This window comes from Centruroides vittatus, unplaced genomic scaffold (genome assembly GCF_030686945.1).
Source record: "Centruroides vittatus isolate TY-2023 unplaced genomic scaffold, ASM3068694v2 contig_926, whole genome shotgun sequence".
Lineage (NCBI taxonomy): Eukaryota > Metazoa > Arthropoda > Arachnida > Scorpiones > Buthidae > Centruroides > Centruroides vittatus.
In genome coordinates this window covers 864,015-889,844 of record NW_027122612.1, presented here as the reverse complement: position 1 = coordinate 889,844, position 25,830 = coordinate 864,015, and the positions used below count along the sequence as shown (strand labels likewise).

Below are 25,830 nucleotides of genomic sequence, written 5' to 3'. Positions count from 1 at the left end.
AACAATTCTGGAGGATTTACTAAGTGTTCTTGTTTAGTGACTGATGGTGGTAAGCGTGTGACAGGAAAAAAATACTGGCTTATTTGTATTACTTAAAAACGATATCAATATTCAAATGCTACATTGTATATTTCAAGAGGTGAAAATTTTCTGAAGCTTAATAAAGTTATGAAAGACACTGTTAAAATTATAAATCTTATTAATCGAGTGCTTCGAAAGCTAATTATATTCTAAGATGTTGAAGCTGAATATTGTGATATTTCTCTGTATTCTGAAGTACGTAAGATTAGCGCTGGAAATACTCTTAATCACTTCTTTAATTTTAAGGCCGAAATACACCAATTCTAGAAGAAACTATAAAAAACTACACTGCAGAATTTGTAAAGAATTTACAAAGTATTGAATGAATGAGTACGTTAGCTTTCCTGGCTGATCTTACAGAAAATCTAAACGTTGTCACTTAAAAACTGCAAGATAAAATATCAAACTAATGAGTCGTAATCTCATCCAAAAGAAAACTTGCAAATTTTCAAAACTAATACAAAATCATTATATTATTTCTTAATTAAACTTTAGTATGAAAATGCATATTTTGCTCAATTAGCCATTTATCTCAAAGACATTAAACAAGTATTTACTTTTAGATTTTGATAGTATGCAGCATCCTCTCAAATCAACTATTACAAGTCAGAATCGTGATTTACGAATAGAACTTCGTGTCTTACACTGACAATTTTCTTATTTCCAAAATAAAACCTTCAATCCTATGAATTTTGGAAGCTTTTTCTGAAAGGACAGTATTCAAATCTGAGAAATTTTGCGCTGGGAATATGTTTAACGTTCAGTAGTATATATATATATATATATATATATATGAATGCACGTTTTCAATTAAGAATTCAATAAAATATGTTAAGAAATATTTACCTTTTAAAAGTAACTTTTAGTAAATATAATCTTTTTATTTTATTTATTTATTCCAGTTTACTCTAGTAAATGTCTGAATAAGAAAGACCTTTTACTTGCGCTTTCATATTTAAAAATAATAAATAGCAGAAAATTTAGCATATATTTATATTGCTAATAAATAAAGCGAATTTACAAGTTCAGGTTATTCGCGTGTAAAATTCTAAGTAAGCAATTAAGATTATATCTTACTTTATATATATTAACCAATATTAGCATAATTCCTATACAGTAAATAGAGATAGTAATTTTTACTTTAATTTTAATAATTTTTCGTTAAATAATCTTCATTAAGAATGCCTGATACGTTATTAAATCTCTTAATCAATAAATTCCTAGACTTAATTGATTCAATTACCATATATTTGATTAAAGTAATTAAAGTTACATAACCTCTCTGTGAATATTAAAGATTTAATAAATTTTCCACAATATTTAGACGATATGCTGTTGTCGATAGAAAATATGCATAACTAATTAAAATTATTAATATATTATATGTTATGTTATTCGCAAATGAACTCGTTTCTTAGATCTGTTTAAGGAATGAATTTCTCACAGAATAAAACTATAAACAATGACTAATTGTTATTATATTACTGTATACGGATTTAAAATTTTAGCCACTCAACTACTTACTGCAGATAAACTATTTTAACTTTATAGTTTGGTATCGATTTGGCGCTTATTTAAGATACTCATTGTAAAAATGGTGATTTTTATGTTTTGTCCTTTTATATAATGTTAATATCCTACCATATAAAGCACTTTTAGTTAGGTATCATGCAACATAAAATAGTCTGCAACCTGCAACAATTTTTAATTAGATAGCGCGATTTCAAAGAACTTCTAAACTCATTAAATACCAGGCCTACACATCAACGTAACCATTATAAGTCTGTTAACATTTTCCAATTACAATGAAGCTCGTGGTTTAAGTATAAAACTGATTATTATTTACTAATTCTTCGCAAGTGGTGCGTTTATTTTACAATAAAATAATTTTTAAATACAAAATTGTATGTCGTTAGCAATCTAAATTTAAAGCAGCGACATTAAAATGCATCTACAGCATACACTGAATAATACTTACTCCTGTTAACTAACTATATTGTATATACTATTTTAAATAATTAAATAGCAGAAGTTATACATAAACGATAACAAATTTATTTCCTTGAATCAATAACATTAATACACAGGAAAGAAGTATACTAATCTATATTTGTAATACAACTCTCACCTACATAAGCTGTCTTTCGTGTAAAAGCTTTTGCTATATTTCTCAATACATGGATGCAGTTAATGTGACATTATGCTAGCTACAACCTCACTTGGTGTTCTTCGTGGATGAAATTAGCAACGTTACAATTAGCAAGGCTAGAAATTAGTTTTCGATGTTACATTCCCATTTTACTCGACATTCCTTTCAATACTGTTGACTATTGTACGTGTTATCTTTTTATAGCGTTGAATTAGGGCTGTATATCTTTTTTCAAGTATCTCAGTGTTCTTATATCCCAGTGTAACGAGCTGCATTGTAATTTAAAAGCAACTGTTGGCTAGAATTTTTAATATTTAGTCCATCTTTATCAATTAACTTGATCAAAAGACGTCGTTTCGCATTACTTATTTTATTGTACGTCATTTCCTACAGAGAATTATCCTATTCTTCGTCTTTCTAGTGCTAGCGAGATATGCAAATGAAATCTGTTGACACATGATTTACTTATCGCATTTACTCATAAAATATTTTATTACTTGTATGAAATATGTTGTTCTTTTTAAACCGATGGAATCCACAGCAAAATTATTAATACGACATTGCAAATTATTTATATCTAGATTTTAAAGACGAAGTATGTAAATCAGTTTTGTGTTTTCTCGTAGAAAATAAGCTGAAGGTGTTTAAATTCCATTGTTAAATCACGAAAATTCTTTGTTTGCTATCGTACAGAATGCTATATAAAGGCTTTCTTGTTGAACATGCTCCTACATCCTCGCTAATATTGGATACAAGATCAAACCCAAGTATCGACGAGCGTTTATTTGTGCATTATCTACGACATTAAAGTGGAAGACCTTATATTTCCTGTGCCTGTAGTCATTGCCTTCCTATGTAGTTATTGTCTATAAGTCTCTATAACAATATGATAATAATAAAGACCTATAATATCAGGGCCAGGTTTTTCAAAAGACTGATTAAACTGAACCGTCCGTCTCTGTATATTACGTATTATATTCTAATACAGAATAATATATTTCATAACTAAGTTATACTGCGATAATATTTAAAGTTTTTATTATACTTTCCTCAAAATTTAATCTACACTTTTCCCTTTTTAAATTACTATAAATAAATATTTAAAAAATCACATTAAAATGGCTAGTTTTCACTTAAGAATGATCTAAATTGAATTTTAAATTTAAAAAATAATACTAAACATAGATTTTTTTTTTAAATATACTTTAAAAAACGTAGTTTAAAAATGAAAATTCTTGAAGAGAATTCATTATAGCTAAATTTCTTCAATATTGTATAAGACTCGGTTGATAAATTTATTCTAGAAAAAGAAATGAAAATTTAATTTCTTCGTTTTTATTACTTTTCTAATTTAGTATGAAATTAATATTAATGAATAGTTACGAAATTTCCAACGAAGTTAAGTAGTAAATTGAATGATGTAAAGACAAAAATTAATGTGCTTGTACAACTTTATTACAAGGATCTTAGACTTTTATAGTTCTTCAGACCAAAATAAAAGTAAGGTGATAAAAATCGTGATTGCTTAAGTTTTTAGATCTTGGTTTTTTTTTCCAGATTCATACTTTTAATTTTATTCCTCTATATTATTAATGGACTATAAATAAAATTTGGATCTATAGAATAACGAAATAGAATGCAGTCTTCGAATTATTACGTAGTATTCACTGCTTATCATCTAAAATCTGTATTAAATCACAGATGTTACTAACAGCAAATATTTTATTTTTTTAGTTTAGAAAATTTTAGTTAATTAAATAATAAATTTGATATAAAATCTTAATTCAGTTGCATGCAATATTTTAAAAAAAAATCTCGAAGAGGAGTTAGTAAAAAATTCATTTTTAATATTGGTTACATACAGCCAGAATATTTTTCTCGAAATTTCATCCAATTTTAAAGGAAAAAGTACGTTTCATACGATATAGATAAAGAAAATTTATGTTTAATATCACTAGAAAATGGTCCGTATCCACAGAAAATGAATTAAAAATAGTTCAAAACTCTGATTTAGATCAAAGAAATGATTCATGACTCAAACCAGTTTCAACTATTTCTTTTCCAGAAAACTTTGAGATTAATCGAAGTATTTTTTCAAAAGTATTGATCATCGGTGATGCTTAATACAGCATTACTTTTAATAGACTAAATCGAATGATTAAACATTTTTTACTTATGTTTCCAAAGACGGATCTTTAGAAACTTGAAGATTATTTATAAAATAAAAGAGAAACCAAATAATTTTTATGTTATTTTAATTACTTAAATCAAAATTTACCCACGTTTCATTTACATTATATTATTATAACTCTGATACTACAGCATATTGCATATCAGGTGCGCTGTACTCTAATTACATAAACGTCAATTTAAGATTCAAGTTTTGCCTCAGTTGAGTTACAATCCACTTATCATACGTGTTACTTACCATCAGTTATATACTATTATTATTATTAAAGCATACGTAATTATTTATACACAAATTGCAAGGTTTCATCAACTGGCATCCATGTTATACAGCTTAATTACAATAGTTTATCTTCATTTCCTCGGTAATTTTATATAATATTTTTTGGTAAATTTACTCGGTTATGAGTCTTAATTATTAATATATATATATTTTTAAAATGCTGTTTATCATTTCTTATCGTGGAAGTGTAACACTCGTACTTGTAACGATATTCTAATTACCGATTATTGCAGCGTAATTGTAACTTTAGCTATTTCTGCTTAAATGCCAATGAAATGTAATAATCCACTTTTAATCAGTTTTTAATGAGAAAGCGGTCGTTAGAAAGATAGCTTTAATGTATTCCAAAAGGGAAGTATTCTAATTAAAAAAATCGATTAAACACGAAGGAGATTCTTATATTTAAAAGTAAAGAAGAAGGGGGAAAGAAATCATGAGAGTACTTTCTTAAATTTTTCGATTAAAGTAAAGAATTGGACAGAAACTCGATCTGTTTAGAAACAATTTTGAGACAATTTCTAATCCTGGTTTTTGGAATCTTCTCTCTTTTTTTTCTTCTTCTTCTTCTTCTTTCCCCTATTTTTTTACAAACGAGAATTGAATAATATGGTTCTTCTGATATTGCAAACTGTGTTTTCCTTTACGAAATAAGATAAAATATTTATTAGAATGAAAAACAATGTTGTTGTTTTTTTATTACGATTTTTCTTATTTAATAATAATTTAAATCAAATAAACATAACATTCTTAAGAGTTTTATAAAAGAGTAAGCTTCTGTTTCGGAAATGTAAAATTTCAATAATAGATGAAAACCTCGGATAATTTCGGATTACCGAAAGCAATGTTTTAAATTTTATAAAATAAAAGAGAGGAAAAAAGTTTAGTGTATTAATTAAAATTTTACTAAATAAATTGTTTTCAGTATAATTGAATTTTATTTTTCGTTCATTTATTTAATGTTATTTTCAGTTTATAAAAAAAAAAAAATCTGAAAAATTTCTATCATTCTGTTTCTTAATTTAAAAATTCAAATATCTTTGCAAATACCTTATATATTTTTAATTATAATATAAAACAATTAAGGAAAGTTATTAATTTTTTATTCTATAATTTATAATTATATATATATCCAGAGATTATATGTAGCTACTTTAACACTTACATTACGAAATAAATAATTTATAGATAAATTTTGCATATTTTTTCCTGTATACAGGCATACATACTTGCATATTTTTCCTGTACAGGAACTGTAACTGTAACTGTATACAGTAACTGTATACTTGTACTGTAACAGTAACTGTATACAGTTAGTCAATAACTGAGGTGTATTTTGTTTTAATTATGTTGTTAATGATAACAATTAAAACCAGTTTGCTTTTTCTTATTCGTAATTCACTTGCTTCGAATCACAGAATTTTAAATAAATGACACGTGGACCAACTTTTATTAATGTATACAACCGAATAACCGAGTTTTGGGTCACGTTATGTATTTGTAATTGCAATTAAATATGTATTAGCCAAATCTTCCTTTCGTTGTTAATGTTTCATTTCAAACGAAATTATTTAAATTTTGATTTTAAAAATTAAAATTTCAAAAAAAGACAGACAGTTTTAAAGCAAAATGTATGACTTATTTATGATTAGTAAACTAAATCATAAATAATTAATGATAATATGAAGTGAAATGTCTATAAAAGTAAAAAAAAAAATAAATAAAATATATTTATATATTTAAACAAAATATACGTATAATTCGTATAAAATTAGACATTTAATTATTTATAAAATTAAAAATGTTTATAAATAGTTAGAGTTTAAACATTAGAGTATGTAAAATTTATATATTGTAATGAATTTTTTATAAGTTAAAGAAAACTTATTGAAAAGATTTAACAAGGGGAGTAAGATCTTAGGTTTTTTGAATTAAGCATTCAGATAACGATGGTAAAAATACGTTGTAAATCCTAACTCACAGTATTGAAAGATATCTGATGCATTTCCAATTGATAGTAAAGGCTTGGTAAACTACCTTATTATTATTTTACTGCTCAATTTTCCAAACCAATCTCCGTTTCTTGTAATTTTCTTTGATATTCTTTCAATATATTAGTTGAATCTTACATAAATACTTTTATTGTATCGGAATTTCTCAAGAAACGGCGCATTTTACGACGTTCCTTCTTCCATTTTCCTTTAAACTATTCATAATTTCTCGCAATGTGCATATTTTATCAACAAAAATTAAATAAATGATAAGAAATTAATTACGTTATAACGTTTTATGATAATTATAGGATATTTTTTCGATAAAATTTGTGATAAAGAATTTAATTTTTTCTGTGGTTAGGTAATAAAACGAAAAAAATAAATTGATAATAAAATATAACGAGAATAAATGGGAAACACGTTGAAGTAAATAATAAATGATGATAAGATATTAAATAAAATATATCAAAATAGCTTAATGCTTTTTATTTATAGAGACGATATAGTTTTTATATTATTTAAAATATATGAAATATAAACATATTTTCTGGAGATATTTGAAATATGAAATTTCAGATGATGTCTTCGAGATCATATAATTGAATAACATTAATTTATAATATCATCTGTAAATATTTATATGATATATATCATATTGAAAATTGAATATTTAAATGTATATATTCAAGATTATTCCAATTTTGTTTTTTTCTTTTTTGTTTAGAATTTGGAATTTTCTGAATTCAAATAAATTTTTTTTTAGCAAATTTAAATATTTATAAAACATTTCCGAAAAATAATAAGTATGCAATTTTTACTTTGGAAATTTTATTATTGCACGCTTCAAAAATACCATCCAAATTTTGCATTATAAATGTATAAGCGAACAGATTTGGAAATTGGTCCAAAAAAAAAATTCTTATACATAAAAGAAAACTGCCTTGAAAAATTTGTTCGAGTATGAAATTATATAGAAAGAAATTTTCTCATTTAGAATTTAATAAATATAATCTAAAATACAAATTTTAATAGTGCTGCTTGGCATAAATTACATACATTTAATAAGTTAAAAAATTTGGTATTTTAATAATTTTAAAACCGAACAATAGGAGAATCACACGTGTTTAAGAATATCGCTATTTATTATATTTCCTTACAATCTTGTGGAAATTTTTCCTCGCGAACAGATATTACACGAAACATTACTCTTTGGCATAATATGCACATTTTTATCCTGTATTTCTTTATGTATCGATTTAACACATTGCTTTTTTTGTAGGAAGACGAAGAAAGCTCCTCAAGGATTAAGAACATCACCTTCGACGATTCGTTATTTGTTCATACAGAACTGTACCGATTCCAGATGTCTCATCGTTCTTGTTACGGTATGATAATCATTTTCTTTATTTGTGATATTCATATTAACATTAATTTTCGTAAATGGTACTCCTGTTACTTAACCCGACTTTGAAATATAAGGATTATGGACCCCAACGACTTATCTGTCAAATTAACTCTCCGTGGATCTCTCCAAGTGTTACTTGCTTCAGGCTTCTTAAAATGTCTAACGTTGAATTAACGTATGCATAAGCAACTTACTGAATTAATATTTGAAATTTTCTAGAATATATTTAATTTGCCGACTTAAAAATTAATTAAACCTATTATAATTTCAATGTTCTTTGCGTTAATAAATAATAATGTTTACTCGGATGTATTGTATTGAAAATAATTATATAGACTTTATAAATAATGTAATAACGTATTATGTAATTATTTTTATGGAATAATTAATCTTGAAGGCATTATATGGATGATAATAGAAGGATAAAAACAACGTTTCTTTTCGTGCTATTATTATTTATATATAGGAAATGTTATAAATAAAATTTCTTATATTAAATTATATAACTTTTATTTATATAATAGCTTCATTAAATTATTTCTCCTAAGTTAAGCTATTAGAATTAAAACGATTAAAAACAATAGTTTTCAGTGGAGTAGCAGTAAAACATAAGTCTAGACTTATGTTTTACTGCTGAGACTAAATTATAACTATTTTTTAAACTTACAGAAAGTGAAACAACTAGAAAATCACATCACTTACGTCCTAATACTTCGAATTATTATAAATCCTCTCGGTGTTAAACTATTGATTAATTCTGAAGATAATTTTTCTTTTCCATTTAGCTTAAAAATGTTAATTAAAACATTATATAAATACGTAGATATATGAAAAATTTAGAAAACAATTAGAATGTACACATAAACGTAATAAATTCAGTTTTAAAATATATAAAATAATTATAAGCAAAATCTCTGTTCTAATTAATATTTTTGAATTAATTTATTAATACCATCAATTAAATTTTCAACATTTATATTTCATACGTATAACACGAATATTAATGTTATATCATTAAAGAACGAATAGATACATTAATTTAATCCTACTATTCTGCGGGGCAATTCCTTTGAGGAAGATCTCATAGATACAGAAGTAAAAACAGGCGATCAATAGCATCTATATATTTAACTGATGTAGATCGACTACTGGTTACATATTAACATGATAATTCTATGTATCATTATTACAGTTTATAATATAGTTTATTAAAAACTTTATAAGAGAATTTATAAACTTCCCAGATTATTAAAAAAAAAATTGTTATTTCTGCAGCTGTTAATCCTACTTGGATTTAGAGGTTGGATGTTACACGGCACCCTGCCTCAGTTTTCCAATCAAGACAATCCTGCAGCATTTTCTTCTTCCCTTCTCACCAGGTAAGTCAAAAGATATTAATATTTTAGAAAATTTACCATATTCTTTCAATATATTGTATTTTATGCAAAATATATTTCCCTGGATAAATTTCAAAATATTTCTTAAAATAAACACTATCGTATCTTTAAAAAAATATATGATTGACAATCGATTCTCTTATGAGATCATCTTATCAACAAATGTTTCCTTTGAAAATTGGGCACGATTTAAATATTTTCTTTAAAAAATTACTCTCACAAAGAGAAATTTATTATATTTTTAATAAATGCTACATTCATAAGGTGGAAAATATAGCTAATTTTTTTTTCTTTCTTGTTTTTTGTTTCCAATGGTCCAAGAATGAAGGGTTGTGGTTGATAGAATAGCGCATGTTACTGTCAGGAACGTCAATCTTGCTTGAGTAGTCTGCTCTGCTAGAAAAATATTTGTCGGTCCTCTATGACTGCCTAGAAAAATACTTCTTCACTATATCTTTCACCCTTCTCCGTCTGTTCTAGAAAGGCAATATACAAAAAAGAAAAATAAATAAAATTAAAAATACATTTAAAATATTTAGTTATAAAATTATTCATTTGTACTTCAACTAATTACAATAATTAATTCTTATAAATAAAATTTAATTAAAATGTCAAGAATTATTAGCTAAATTAGAATACTCTGTATTGATTTTGAAATATTCTTTAAATTACATTTGTTATTAATAATTTCATACATTATAAAGCGAATTTCTCCGTATGAGAAAATATTTGTCGTCGTAAATGGATGCGAAAAACTAATGAAGTTAAAATTTGATATGCTTATTAAGAAAACAAAGCTATTATATAAAAAATTTCAATGAAAATGAATAATTAAAATAAAGATTAATTTTTAAAATAAATTTAAAATATTTAAATGTGTATTAAATTAGATTATGTTTACTTATAAATGATTGGTATTTAATATATTCAGCTTTATGTTTAACATGCTTTCCATTATAACTTTATAATGTAATACTTTAAATAGAAAGTATTAATAATTGTTTAATGAAAAGATTTTCCATGATAATTTCTATATACTAATTAATTAATTTTTTAAATTTTACGAAAATTTCAAACTAAATTATTATTTATTATTTAATTAATTCTGTTTTATTTATTTGTATAATAATTTTTTCCAATATTCTCGAATTGTTTTTTTTATATTGGGTTATAAAAGCATAAAATTTTTTACTCTCGTTTATCAAAGTATCTATTTAATCGATGTATATTAATATAATAGGTATAGACTTTATATTAGTTTTAAAAATATTACTAACAAGCTTAAATATTTATGATAATAAGCAAAACAATAATGTCAAACTAATAGCTGTATTCTCCTTTTATTTTATTAAATCCCTGCTATTTTAAGCTAATGAGGATCGTAATTACTAATAGTTTGAGAATTTTAAGTAGTAATCATATGCTAATATTACATTATGATACAAATATTTATTCTACTCTTAAACATAAAATTAAGATCAGGCGTCCATGATAGAAGCAGTAAGAATAAGATATTCTCTTGTGAGGAGAGTTGCATTCATTGCGGATTCTATCCTCCTTCTCTGAGAAGTCCTTTTTAGTTGATGAGAAAAAGGTTATAATATCAAAAAATTAAGTATGTATTTACATATCTTGAGATTGAAACTTAATTTCAATTATAATTTGTTCTTTCCTGCTCCACAGAATGATAATTTTAGCACTAAATTTAACAGTTGGCTGTGACATTAAAAGTGTCAACCCTAAAAATTTGAGAAATCCCAGTTCGTATTCGGGTCAAATCCTCAAAATTTTCATGACTAACTTGATTCGGATATATTGGGGACACTCCTTCACCACTAGACTCATTGTGAGCTCGATCGAACCTATAATGATTATGAAAAAAGACACTTAATGCCTTTCAGGATAGTTATTGAAAAAAATCCTTAATTTAAAGAGTTATAAAAAATCCTTAAAATAGTTATTTATAATATTGAATATATATAATTTTTTGTCATTCCTATCCTTATTACAATAGTCTACGCTTATTTACTGAATCGAAAGATGTAACATTTTAGTCGATTAATAAATAACTGAAAATTCAACTTTCCAATCGTCGTAAGTTGGTTTTATAGTGAAATAAATTTTCAGTTCCAAAGAAAATTTGTACTTTAAAATTGAATCAATTTTTGCATAGACTTATAAACTATAAAATTTTGATATTGAAAGCCTAATCTTATCTCATAATAATAAATGAAAAGAAATCTTGTAAATTATCTAGAAAATAAAACAACGCTTATTCCATTGTCCTATTCAATGCTCTTCTCGCTTTATTTATTAAATTTTATCTTCGAAGCAAAATAAATATTTTTTTCTTATACTGAATTCACCTTCCAGAACAATCACTACAATAACCTTTTACTTTGCCCTTTTGTTTTCTCAAATCAGCTCCCGTTTTGAAGAATCGTGTTCGATAATTTTTTTCCTCTATAAAAATTGATACATTTACATTATTCAATACTCTCTTTATACATATATATATATAAATTTTCTTATCATTTTTAAAATATTTAATAAAAATGTTTAATTATTAATTAAAAATTAATTGTATATATTATGTATTACAGTATACAGTAAATAATTATAATATTCTTCACATGAAAAGTGAAAAAATATTTTTCAGTTTTGATGAAGATAAGTCGTCCTCTGCGATCGAAGTAAGATAGTAATTAAAACTGATTTTAAACGACAATTGGTTAAAACTGTAGATACTCAATGCTAATTGGTTGTTTCGATTTTGCTAAAATATCCATGCATCTAAGTGGAAAGCAGTTAAGTAAACGGACCAATAACATAGTTCGTTTCATATTGGATTGGATTTTTTGGTTTTATTGGCTTCTTGGACTATACGGAGCGAAGCAAGCAGCAGAATACGAACCGTTCATAAGAAACGGACTGTTATTAGTCAGCTGCTTGTCATCTAGACATAACCTATCCGAACACAGGGCAATTATAAAGTTGTTATACAAGCTTAGACTTTAATAGTTTTGGAAAGAAATGTATTATATAAAAAGATAATTCTTAAAGTTTATTGCATCCCACAGCTATCACGGACTTCAATTCTATAAGCTACACCATACAGTTAATCTTTTCTCTCATTGTCGCCATTTTCAATCGGATAAAGGATTTGTTTAAGTTGTTTGAAAAGTTTAAAATTGCACGAAGACTTTATAATCACCCTACATATATATATATATATATATATATATATATATATATATATGAACACAGAGTGGTTATAAATATATATACAGTTTTCAAGCAATTATTATAAGAAGTATAATGCTGTCATCATTAAAACATATTTCGACTAAATCTTATTTAGATTAAGAAATTATTCATTCAATTATTCATTCAAATTATCAAATGAATTAAATATTTTAATAAAATATTTCTTAATTCATTTGATATTTTAATATTTTCCTTGAAACACACGTAAATTCATTAATTATTTATTTACATTTTTCCAAAAATATTCTTCAAATAATGTTATTGAACAATACACATCAAAATAAACAAGATGAAATTTTAAAATTCTTTAATTATTTATAAAAGTTATCTTTCTCGTCACATTTAATATAAATTATAAACGATTAATGACATGGATTGGAAGCTTAATTTTATACTGGTACCTGTAATTTCACACTGGTAAATACGAAAAGATTAAAAATAATTTAATCGAATTTCTTTAATTATAATTATTTTACTTCAGGTTTCTATTTCAAAATTTTAATTACAAACTTTGAACATTATACAAATCGAATTTATGACAGTTTGCTTAATTGCCACGTCTTCTCTTTAATTATTCTCTGTTCGAAACTTGTTCAGAAGTTAAGCAGAAAATAAAAATTTCTTGACAATACAAAGTTTTCTTTCAATGATACTAAGTAACAAGAGATTTTCTTTAAATTAATCAAGAAATTCTTATTATAATTCTTTAATGACTCGAAAATTTTTATCAGATTTTAAAGATTGATCGGTGAAATTAAACAATCTTTTTCGATCGAATATTCTGAAAATAGAATTTTTCATTCGTGTCGAAAGTATATTTAATATATTTTCTTTCTTTAATTTATGAAAGAAACAAATAATATCAGCGTTTGTGCTAGGTAAAGTTCTAAACTAAACAAATGTTAATGTAATATTACGTAGCAAACAATGGAAATGACAAAGTTAATTTATTTTTCCTTTAAGTATTCATATTCGTATGAAAGGAGTTAATACTCCGGGGAATAGATCAATATAGTTATTTAGTCTTTACTTAAAAATTGCTAAAAGATATTTGAGATTATATTCAAATTTAAATTTGAGTAGTTTATCTCCTTGTTTTCCAATGCTTATATTATAATATTTATTATTATGGCTCTTAGAAATTTTAAGAATTGACAATAATGAAGCCAGAAACTTGACTAAGAATGTCGTAGTTGTTAAGAATTAATGACGACTTATTATAATTCAGAGGGTGTATTTGAAATATACTTACAGATAATTCTGTATTCAAGAAAGTTTGAAATTTCAAATAATGAAATAACTCTTATGACGTTTCCTTAGAGTATATTAAACACAGGTTCATTGCCTACGAAGTTAATAATAGGTACTAATTTTGTAGAGACATTTAAAATTTTGTAATTGTTTTAAATTCTTCTGCAGAATTATTGATTGTGTTTATAATGTTTTCTATAAAATTATTAAAATAAAACGGAAATATTATCTTTCTGTATAAAAAAAGAAAGCAAATGTTTGAATAAAAAGTAAATATTTAAGTTTTTAACAGAAACTGAATCAATTTCTTTAAGCAAATATGTGAATAATACACTACTATATACTGTGTTGTATACAGTATAATACGCTTCTGTACTATACTATACTTTATTACGGACTGTACTGCATTGCATTGTATTATACTGCAGGTGTGAATCCCGTTTACTGTATGTGAATCTATATATGGTAAGCCACAAATGCTATCTAGCTTCGTTTGAGAGAACGTCTGAGGATGCAAACATGGTTCAAATATCAAATTAAAGCTCTTACCCTGTATAATGATGCCGCTGAAGAGAGATTTGAAAAAAGCGCAATAGTTCAGGCATAGCGGAGTGACAAGTATACAAGGTTAAGTCTACGGAGACAAACATGACGAGCACTCATGCTTTGTCTCGCAATTTATTATTAGAATCTGTAATAAAAAATATATATATTAGTATAATAAACTCATAAGCTCATTGATTGTATTTAATTCCATGAATAAAACCGTCGATTTCGATGGGTTTCTGCTCATAATAATTATTCACAATACAGTAGATGAATTGATAAATGTTGAAGCTCCACATATAAAAAAAAAATAATTCATCCTCAAATGCATATACAGTACATGTACACATTTGAGAAAGAGTTAGATTTATGTATAAGTAACCCATTTCCATTGCAAAATTAAATTAATATTGTATTATTTCGAATTTAAGACGAATCTTCACTCTGAAAAGAACCTCTTAAGAACGTACTAAAATATTAAATTATAATTAGAATTATAATGAAAGGAATTTATTGAAGAGAAAAATAGTTTTAACGTGTTTAAAATAAATTATAATTAATAGAGGGCATTAAGTAATCAGGTAATAATATAAAATTTTCATTACATACAGGCTTTTGAAAAGTGACAAAGAATATCTCGAAGAAGCACCTTAAATTTAAGCTCGGAAATGTGGAAAAATCACGTCTTATATTCAAAGTAATATGATATAAATGAAGCTGAGTGCTTTTACTTATGTCTAAATACGTCCTTCTAAACCTCTGAGTAGGCTCTTCTCTATTTAAAGATGACTAAAATTAAGTTCCTCGACTTGTTTAAGCTGTTTAGAGATGAATAAAGTTGAAATGAATAATTTCTTGCCTTTATTATTATAAGTTTTTTTGGTCTTAAAAGACTTTAAGTTTGAATAAAGTTTATTAGTTAAATCTTTAGTTTGGAAATTGGGGCTTAATGTGTAGTGCAATGATATAAACATTTTTATTGCGAACAAATTGCCTTTAAAATTGTCAGTTTTTATTAAATATTGAGCAAATAACGTCATTATTTCATTATTATTAAAAAGTAACAAAAATTATTGTGGCATTGTCAAAATGCCGGACTACATTTATTAATTATATTTTTAATTTAAAATATATTCTCTCGATCTCAAATTAGTAGTGTCGTGCCCCTGTACATCATTCTTTTCCTGATAACAACAGAGTCATGCCGGTCATCTATGTAACTCTGTTTTGGGAGAAATTTTAGAATTTAAATCACGTGACTTCTTGTCTAGCCAGGAAGTTCGTATGTAGTTAGTAGGGGCCTCCTGCCACTAAGCTTTCCATGTATTGTCTCCACCGTTCTCGAGAACGGTGTTAGATAAATAAACGTGCAAACGGAATAATTTCTAATGAAATAATATTATTATTTCATGTAAAATCTTTCTTTCTAAATTATTATTATTATTAAATTCTACTTATAATTTTTAAATTACGTATTTTTGAAAGCTGAGAATATTAGAAACGAGAAAAGAAATAAAACTTTTTAAAAATAATTTTAGAAAAATAATGACATAATGTTTAAAGATTCAATTATAGAATGAAGAAGCTCGATTAACATTAGCAAATATTTAATGATATTTAACGAGACACATTCGTTGCGATGAAACATAAGCATTAAAAAAATATTATATAGAAATTTTTGGTTATTTTAAAAATTATTGTTCGACTTAATCAAACTCTTTTGCATTAAAATACGATTTAGCGAGAGAGATTTTCATTATCTCATTACATTTCAAATTGTGGAGAATTTGTAATTAGAACCAGAGAATTACAAACCATTTCATACGAATCAACGACATTGGTCACGCGATTGACCCTCGTTTCGGAAGGAATTACTATATCGAAGCTTATAAACGTGACCAAAGCAGCGTAGATAGATTTCGGTTCGAAACTAAACAATGGTACCAATCGAGAGTTCGGGTGCAACTTATTAAATAATCTCGGCGATTCTCTCTCTCTCTCTCTCTCTCTAGATTAAACGGTGATGGGAATATAGTGTTTGGTAGAGCGTGACGGATCGTGACACGTGATCGTTCGTGCGTGACAACCAATCGCCGTTCCGTTAATTTGGTGGAGGGAGTTGAAAGTCTTTTAACTATACGTTTTCGGCTATTTCTGCACCAATGGATTCGATGTGTCTATCGCACCATATAAAGTGTATATAACTGGATAGATTTTGGGAGAATAGGGTCTTGATGTGCAATCGCTGTTGCGGAAAGAACAGTTCGCTCCTCTTCTCATTGATTCATTTCTGTTTCGTCTAATTCCTATAAGGATTTAATGGAACGTCATAACAACTGTCACACTTTCCCAATTATGTGATTTTATTTAATTTAAAAGAAAAAAATGAAAGGTATCATTCCGATCGTCCATACTTTACTGGTGAATACTGTAAGCTTTCTTGTTATCATTTATTTAGATTTAAAAAGGGTTTTCCTCCATTCGAAGTTATCGTGAAAATACAGAAGATTACCAATGTAATGTGCATTTGAAAGACTTTATATCATTTTTATCTGAATGAAAGTTCTACATGTTTCCACTATTCTGCTTTTATCCTGCGTATTTATAAAATATTGATTATATATCAAAGGTAGCGTTATTTTATTTATGGAAAAAATGGTAAAACTCTGTATTATAATACATGTACAAACTGAGAAAGCAGGTGCTTGATAAGATGGAATTCATATTTAAAAATTGTGGATGACACGCGAGATGTTATCACATAAATCGGCATCATGCTCTTCCAATCGCTTTTTCTCTTCTCTAAATTCGAACACGTATCTTATATATAAATCATAATACGAATATTTTATAAAATTAGAATTATTAAAGATAAAAATGCAACCCAAATAAATTCAGCAAATCATTTTAATGCATTGATTTTTTGAGTTAAAATATAAGAACTTTTTTTTTCCTTAAATATGATAAGAAGAAAATTATTATGGAGTAACCATATATTTGAAACTTTATCCTTAAAAAACCTTAGATTTAATATATATATTTTTAAAATAATTGGAAAATATAATATGCAAAGTTTATTGTTTACTATAAAAAATATATATTTTGTAAACAAATCACTGTTTGCAAAACAAATTCAAAAAAATAAATTCGAATTTATTCAATTAGTAAATGTATATGCTATTATATTTGATTAGCTTTATATATATATATAGAAAATGCAGGATATTCGTAAAGGGAAAAAATTGAATCGACGGTGAGAAGATTGATGAAGCTACTTTAGCCACAAGTCGTAGCACACTAGATTACATCTGTAATTAATAACAACGGGGTCACGTTCTCTAGTTAACGTCACGATTTCTGACGTGACACTAGCATCACGTTTTGATCCTAATTACAAGCTAGAATTTCGGAGAGAGAAGAACTGCTGAAAACACTTATCTACGATTAGAATATTCGCTCGACTAAAAGAACATCACTCTTACACTTTGTGGCAGATTAACCAATGAAACATAAAATATCGTAAGCAGAAGCAAGAAAATTGCTTGTTCGATAAGTTGTTATCGCTTGCTGATTATTGATAACTTATCAGAAATGAGAAAATTTCAAAGATTATTTTTTACTTTCGAACTTTTTAACATTAGACAATTGCATTTTTACAATATATATATATATATATACAGTATGTTAAGAATATAACTTATAGTTTAATTTTCAAAATGTGGTTTAACTCAAGTTCTTTTTTTGTAGATTCCTGACGTATTCTTACCTCTCCGCCTTCAATGCCTGGCTTCTTCTAGCACCAATCACTCTTTCCTATGACTGGCAGATGGGTAGCATACCTTTAGTGGAATCGTTGTGGGATTGTCGTAACATAGCTACTATAAGTCTGGCTGTTATCATGGCTACCATCACCTGGCACATGGTTTATGGTTCCCAGGTAAGAAGAGGTAGGTCATTCTCCATCTAAATTCAAAAAAAGAAGCATCCAGAAAAAAAAGACACTTAATACGAAGAAGGAAAAATCTGTGTGTTAATATTTGAATTTTTGAATATTTGAATCTTTTCTGAAAACAGAATTTCAGAAAAGTAAAAAAAAAAAAAAAAAATTAATATCTTTTCAACTAAAAGTTTAAAAAAATAAAAATAATTTTGATTATTGAGAAGGTCTCATATTCTTGTTTTATTTATTTTTTTAATGCCCGAGCTTACTCCAATGATAGAAAAGCAACCTTAAGACATTTAGAACTACCGATAATCCTCAATTTCTTTCCTGTCATCAGGGCACAGAAAGGAGGAGGGTGTTTCTGTCATTGTCTTTACTTGTTTTTCCATTTCTTCCTGCTTCCAACTTATTTGTGACCGTGGGATTTGTTGTCGCCGAAAGAGTTCTCTATATACCGAGGTAGGAGATTATGTGGATTTTGATCACATTTTTTTGACCTGAATTATTCTCGATTAAAAAATAAATATTTCCTTTGTGCCTAACATGTGTACAGTACTTCGGAATTTATACTTTATATTATCGGAAGTAAAAATGACGAGCTAAAAAATAAAATATATATAAAATAAATAAAGAATATAAAAATAAAAAAACCTTTTCATAGTTTTCGATGTTTTTTAAATATATTTAGCTAAATAAATTAAATATAGACGTAAATAATTATTATTTTATGCATTTGTTATCTATAAATATAAGGTGGGAGTCCTTTTTGTGATGTAATATAAATATGCACATTAACCTTAAATAATAACAATATTACTGTTTTTATTAACTTAATTTTAAGTTTTTAAAACGAAAAAAAAATGTATTAAGATGGTTTATATAATTTTTAATCGTTATCTTTCTCTTCGTTTCGACAAGATATTAACTAATAAATGTACATTTCTACACGGATAATTGAGAGTAAATTCGAAATTCTACAAAATTTAAACACGAATAATATAAATTTTTTATTTTAGAATGGAAAAATATACATAAACGCCTTTACCAAACAATGAATTGTATGTCCATATTCACGTACAGAATGTATATACATTTTCAAATAACCTCTCTGATATCGTTTTCCGATAGTGAAATATACAATGCGATAAATTCGCACAATAACAAATAAATTCATTCTTATAATTCTCTTGCAAACAGAGTAAACATGGACTACGTTCGCGTTAAAAGTATTTCCTTCTGATGCATATTTTCAACGAGATTTAGTAGTAAATAGTTAGCATTACAAATGCGGTGGCAATTGTATGTAATGATTGCAGTGTATGTATCTCATACTCGATTTACTCCGAAACAAATAAATAATTAAATAAATTCTACGAAATAGGATTAAATTAAGATTTTTAATTAATAAAAAAATGATTAAATATTTATGAATTTTCGATTAAATTAAATTTGTATATAATTACAGTATAGGTTTTTGTATCTTGGTAACACATGGTCTTCATAGATTAATGGAAAGAGGTCCTTTGATTGCTTGGATCTGCCGTTTATGTACGTGTCTCTTATTATCGCTTTTTGTCATGAAAACGGTTACAAGAAATTCCGTTTGGCTTTCTAGAGAAGCGCTATTTAAGTAAGAATTTCTTATTTTTATAAACTAAAATTCATAATTAATTTTTACAAAATATATCGCATTTTAATGAGAAAAATGTACATTATTCAGTAAATAAATATGTTAAAATTTAATTATTCATAACGTCAATATATATATATATATTTAATTAATTAATTACAAATTTGATTTGTGACATTTTTCTAATTAAAATGCGAAATTTCTATCCTCCACTCATTATTAAATAAAGTTTAATTTAAAATTTAGAATTGTTTTAATATGTTTAGAAATGAATTAAAATATTAATTTTTTAATAAATATATATATATATATATTTTTTTTCGTCACGAATTAATGTTTCTCTAACTGAAATAATCCCTTAACAAACTTCAAACATGCATCTTAAAGTTATTAAATATAATAATTTTGTAACGAAATAAAATACCACAAAGTTTTGATCAGATTTACATTAACTAGATTATAAAAAATTCATTTAGAGAAATTAAATATAGGAAAGAAAGGGAAAAAACATTAAAATAGTCTGCTTATCTTTTCTATATGAAGAAATTGCCAGAGTTAATTTTTTTTCGATTTAAATAAAGTAATCACTTAAGACAATAAAAAAAGTTAATTATTTCCTTGTAAGATTTCCAATTTACTAGAAAACTAAGTAAATGACTGATTGAAAAACATTCTCATCATCGAATTTAATTTAATTTTACATGTTTTGTATCAATTGTTATCAAAAGACAGAATCCCCGAAAATGTAACAGAGCATTACTTTCGGAAAATTAGCGAGAAAATTTCTCTCCAATATTAAGATAAAGTGTTATCATTTATTGTCCAAAGAGATTGTATGAAATGATAAAGATATGATGACCATTACTGTCTGCCTGATTGATAATACTGTGTTCGATGTACAGAGACATTCTGACTGTAGGAATGAAAAAAAGAATTGATCTAAACAAGCATAAAAGTATTATTTTGCTAGATAAGACTAAAATTATTAAGACGAACTGCCTATTAATGTATAGATATCAATATATATATCTAGTTGCAGTATTTTTAGAAATGTTCTATAAATAAATATCTGAGAGCTTTAACTGTATTTCATAATGATGTAGAATGTAGCTCAGCTTTTATAGAATGTCGTACATTTTATAATGCGTTATTTATTATTTATTTTCTATATTTACAACATAAAAATAATTAAATAATAGCATTTCTAATGTTTTCTTTGTAAATCAGATGGTTTTGGAAAGGGGGGAAAATGTTTTTATTATTAATTGCTTCAGTAATAGAAACTTGAGTAATGCTTCAAAATATACTAAAAAAAGAATTTGGCCTTTTAATGCTGTAAAATTAGTTAATTAAACAGTATAAATTAATGTAAACTAGATGCAATGTTATGTATAGAGAGAGCTGCTCAAAACTGTTCATGAATTTAAAAATTTGGAAGTAAATAACTTCAGAAATGGTTTGGTTTGATAGGATAAGGAAAAACAACATATGGGCAATCTACCAACGGGGGGTGCCTTCCGGGAGGACTTTCTATGGGAAATTGACTCTTATTTAGGTGTTAGACACGTCAAGAAAACCCGGAAAATTCCACTTGGCCAGGCTGTTGGTGAGGCGTGAACCCGCGACCAACTCCCGTCTTCAGTGGTTTCATCCACTTAGCCACTGGTGAGCAGGTAATAGATAGGAAATTACGACAAAATTTAAATTGTGAGATATTTTGACATAATTCCGCACATTTGCATACAAAAAAAACAAAGAATTAGACAAATTGTTATATCTAAATTCTGAAAATGGACTGAAATCAATGATGATGACTGTCGTGAATTTAAAAAAGTATCATAGTAAAGTAAATTATTTAAAAATGAGAAAATAAGGACAGAAAATGTTTCTAATAAGTGTTTTTTTCATTCAAAATTTTAATATATAATACAGTATACTGTCGCAATTAAAAAAATAATAATAATTTTGAGGTTTCATTCGGTGAGATACGGCAAAACATGGGTGATCTGTTAAGGGGAAATTCCTCCCGGGAGGATTGGCTCCTATTTAGGTGCTAGACACGTGAAGAGAGCCAGAAAAACTCTAAGTGGCCAGCCTGTTGGTAAGATGCGAACCCACGACCAACCCCAATGGTCGGTGGTTTTATCCACTCGGACACTGATGGGCATTAATTTTCAGACAATGTGATTTTATAGTTAATTCTTTATACAATTAAATATAAAATTTTCATTTAATTTGAAAAATATTTTATTAATTTATATCTACAGAAATTTTAGACTTGTTTAATTTTAACTAATCTTGTCAAATTTTCTAGATATCGATGCGTAATCAAACATAATATTTAAGAAATATGATCTTTTCATAACGCTTTAATAACTGTCTATCATATTTAATAACTCATTAAGAACATTTACATTAATTTTAACCTTATCAAAGAGTTCAGACAAAATTATAATCTTCAAGAACATATCAGACATATAGTTTAATGCTGTTTATTTATGTATAATTAAGGTAATGAAGGAACTAAACAATTTAGCTTCTCATTAGACATTCTTACACTTTTAAAAATTCTAAAATTTATAATATATTTGTTTAATAAAGCTGTGTTTATATATTTATATATATATATATAACTAAAATGTCATTCAAATCTTTTCTTATTCTGATTATAAGTTTATAGTATCGTTAAATGCAATTTACATATAAAAGTCGTATTTTTATGGATTTGTTCTTCCATTAGAGTTGCATTATCCCAAAAACAGAAAATATCTGTTCGCTCGAGTAGAAATGTCCCGATTATACAAGACATTCTGCTTGAACAGAATTCGATGCTATTTCCGACAGAGCGTAATTCACAAAACGTTCTGTAGGCATTTTTTTGATAAAAAAAACGTGTCTCTGTCAATCTCTTTGCAAATTTAAAATATTTTTAGGATGACATTTTTTCTTTTTTTTCTTGCTTTTTTCCCCCCTTTTTCATTCTAGATCCGGATTGGAAAGTGTACCCAACAATGCCAAAGTTCACTACAATTATGCTAATCTTAGGAAAGATAATGGCGATGTCGAAACTGCAATTATCCACTACAGAACGGCATTAAGGTAATAGTTTTAGCCTTATACATATTGAAAATTTAAATGAAAGACTCTATTTAATCACTAACTAGAGACAGGGCGACCTTTTCAGACCTTTATTTGATTCACAAAATCGAAACATATCTTATATATTTATTTATTTTAACTTGCATATTTAATTTTTATTCTAAGTGATAATAATTCTCGGAATTATATTAAAGTAATTTGTTAATAATAGAATAATTTTTCTATGAAATAAACTATGCAGAAAATTTTTAAAATTTAAAGAATTTTTGAATATATATAAGGAGGTAACTACGTTATACGGTTCTTTGTAAATGTTAAGAAGGAATTTATGTAAAATTAATGCAGATTTTAGTATAAACGTACCATTTAAAGTGTGATAATGGTTTAGTTTGCGAAAATAAAATGCAAAAGCGTGAAAACTTAATTAAAATTTCGTTTCCCTTCCTTTAGGAGGATCATAGAAAATTCGATTTTATATAATTATATAAACATAAACCTGTTCTATCGTTTATAAATGGCCAATCAAATTTAACACGAAAATTCTTAACGATAAATATTTTAATAATAATGTAAAATAAATAATCTAATGGATCGTAAGAGGAATAAGAAAATGTTTCATTTTCGATCCAGATTATGGCCCGATCATGCAAGTGCTCATAACAATTTGGGAACTCTGCTCAATGATACTGACAAAGCAGAACAACACTTCAAAATCGCTCTACAAATCGATCCCTGGCATCCCAGAGCCCATTTTAATCTAGCAAACCTGTATAGGTAAGTAAAATTTTAACTTTATTTTATAATTATATTATGGCATTAATATATAAACTAATTAGTTTTTATTTAAACGAGATTATGTAGATATGGGATAAATTTAATTTACGTTTTTAAAAATTTAAATGAGTTAAAAATAAGATTTAAACTTATTTAATCTCAAGTAGATTAAACGTATACTTCTCGTTTATACCATTATTTTGGAAAGACTAATCTCCTTCCTCATTTTAATGTTATCTAATGGCACATTATACGGAAGGTGTGTCTAGCAATCACTACGGCACGCTAAGTCTAAAGTATGAGCTATACAACTTTGTGAGATCGATGTGCACGAACCGGCATCGAGACAAAGCTAACTGGAACTGCATACAATACCCACGAGGCCTTATTTTTATACAGAAAAGTCATCTTTCACAAAAGGTCATCTAATTCTTTCAAGGGCAAGAGTTTTTCCTTCATTAAAATCTCTGGAAAACTTTCCAATGAAGTTGATTTTCTAATAGAAAAATAATTAGATTTGGTATTAATTACTTTATTTTATAGATTTGAAATTAAATTATTTGATGAATGAAAATATATAATTATAATTATTATTATTCACTTTCTTATTTTCTCTATAATAAATGGCGTATGAGAGAATAACATTTTTATAGAAAATCAATATCGATTGAAACACGTTTCGTGTAGGATACGGTTTAGCTAGTTTCTACATACCTGTGTGCTTTAGTTATACGTGTTTGTCTAAATATACGCTATATATTTGTGTATATTTACAGTAATTAAATGTAGCCAACTTTAAAACCGTTCACATGCACATATAACATGAAATATATGGAAGAACATTCATGAATCGAAAGCTAAAGATTCAATTGAAGATTGTAGGTTTTAGAATTCGACCTAAGACAAGTATTGCATACATAGTGTATACATATCCTGAATTGTAACACATTTTTTTCATAAACTCGTACATTCTTACAGTATATTAATTATCATACATATTTCCACAATATATAATGGATATTTCTGACATAAACAAACTAGACAATTGTTCAGAGCATCAATTTTTAAGACCTTGCTGTTAAACAAAACGATCTTAGCAATAGACAAAAGTTATTTTTAGATTTTTTAATACAAAATTTTTATTTTTCTGGTTTAGTTCGCTAAAAACACTCATGAAGACGATGTTTGGGCTGCAGTTTTCAAATTGCAAACCTATACATTTACACAGTCGTCCGTCTGTTGCCTGTCTGTCCTTCGTTAATCTCGAAAACGAAGTTAGATAGATGAAAATCGAGACCGAATATGGAAACCTAGACTGGAAGTCACATGATTTCAATTCAAAATTTTCTCCAGAACGGATTTAAGATAACTGGCATGACTCGATTGTTATCAGGAGAAGTATAATGTACAGGGGTAAGACCACTAAAATCCAGACAACGTATGGAAGGCTTATGGGCCGAATACCCCGATTACCTATATAAGATCTTCCTTTTTAAAATTAAAATATTATTAAAAATTGCAGCCCAGCATTGTGACGATGTCACAATAAATAATTGTTCGTATCAAATGAATTATTTTTATTTATGTTAATTATTATGTTTTTTTGTTTTGTAAAATTATATTGTTATTATCATAAAATTTTTTGGCCTTAAATTTGTTATTTTTATATTCAAAATTAATTTTTTTTAATCCTGATTAAACGACAGTTTATTATAATTTGACAACACTAAAAATATTCTTAAGCAAAATTGATTATCGATATTTTCAAAAGATTGAGTTTCTAAAAATATCATTAAATTTTCTATTTTATAGCTTGTTTCATTATTA

General features: G+C 26.3%; 1 protein-coding gene across 3 annotated transcripts in view; it reads left to right on the top strand.

Annotated features, from left to right (window-relative positions):
• LOC136984619 (protein O-mannosyl-transferase TMTC1-like) overlaps positions 1 to 25,830 on the top strand; it is a 105,868-nt gene that overhangs the window by 66,998 nt on the left and 13,040 nt on the right. For 2 of the 3 annotated variants that reach the window (XR_010882214.1, XM_067281682.1), the window contains exons 5-11: positions 7,971 to 8,076; positions 9,372 to 9,475; positions 18,305 to 18,494; positions 18,838 to 18,959; positions 19,966 to 20,130; positions 23,116 to 23,229; positions 23,860 to 24,003. Coding sequence is in view for 2 of the 3 variants with exons in the window: in XM_067281682.1 (XP_067137783.1) it covers positions 7,971 to 8,076; positions 9,372 to 9,475; positions 18,305 to 18,494; positions 18,838 to 18,959; positions 19,966 to 20,130; positions 23,116 to 23,229; positions 23,860 to 24,003 (945 nt within the window). In the remaining variant the exon portion in view is untranslated. The remainder of the gene's footprint in view (positions 1 to 7,970; positions 8,077 to 9,371; positions 9,476 to 18,304; positions 18,495 to 18,837; positions 18,960 to 19,965; positions 20,131 to 23,115; positions 23,230 to 23,859; positions 24,004 to 25,830) is intronic. The other variant, XM_067281683.1, reaches the window with a different exon arrangement.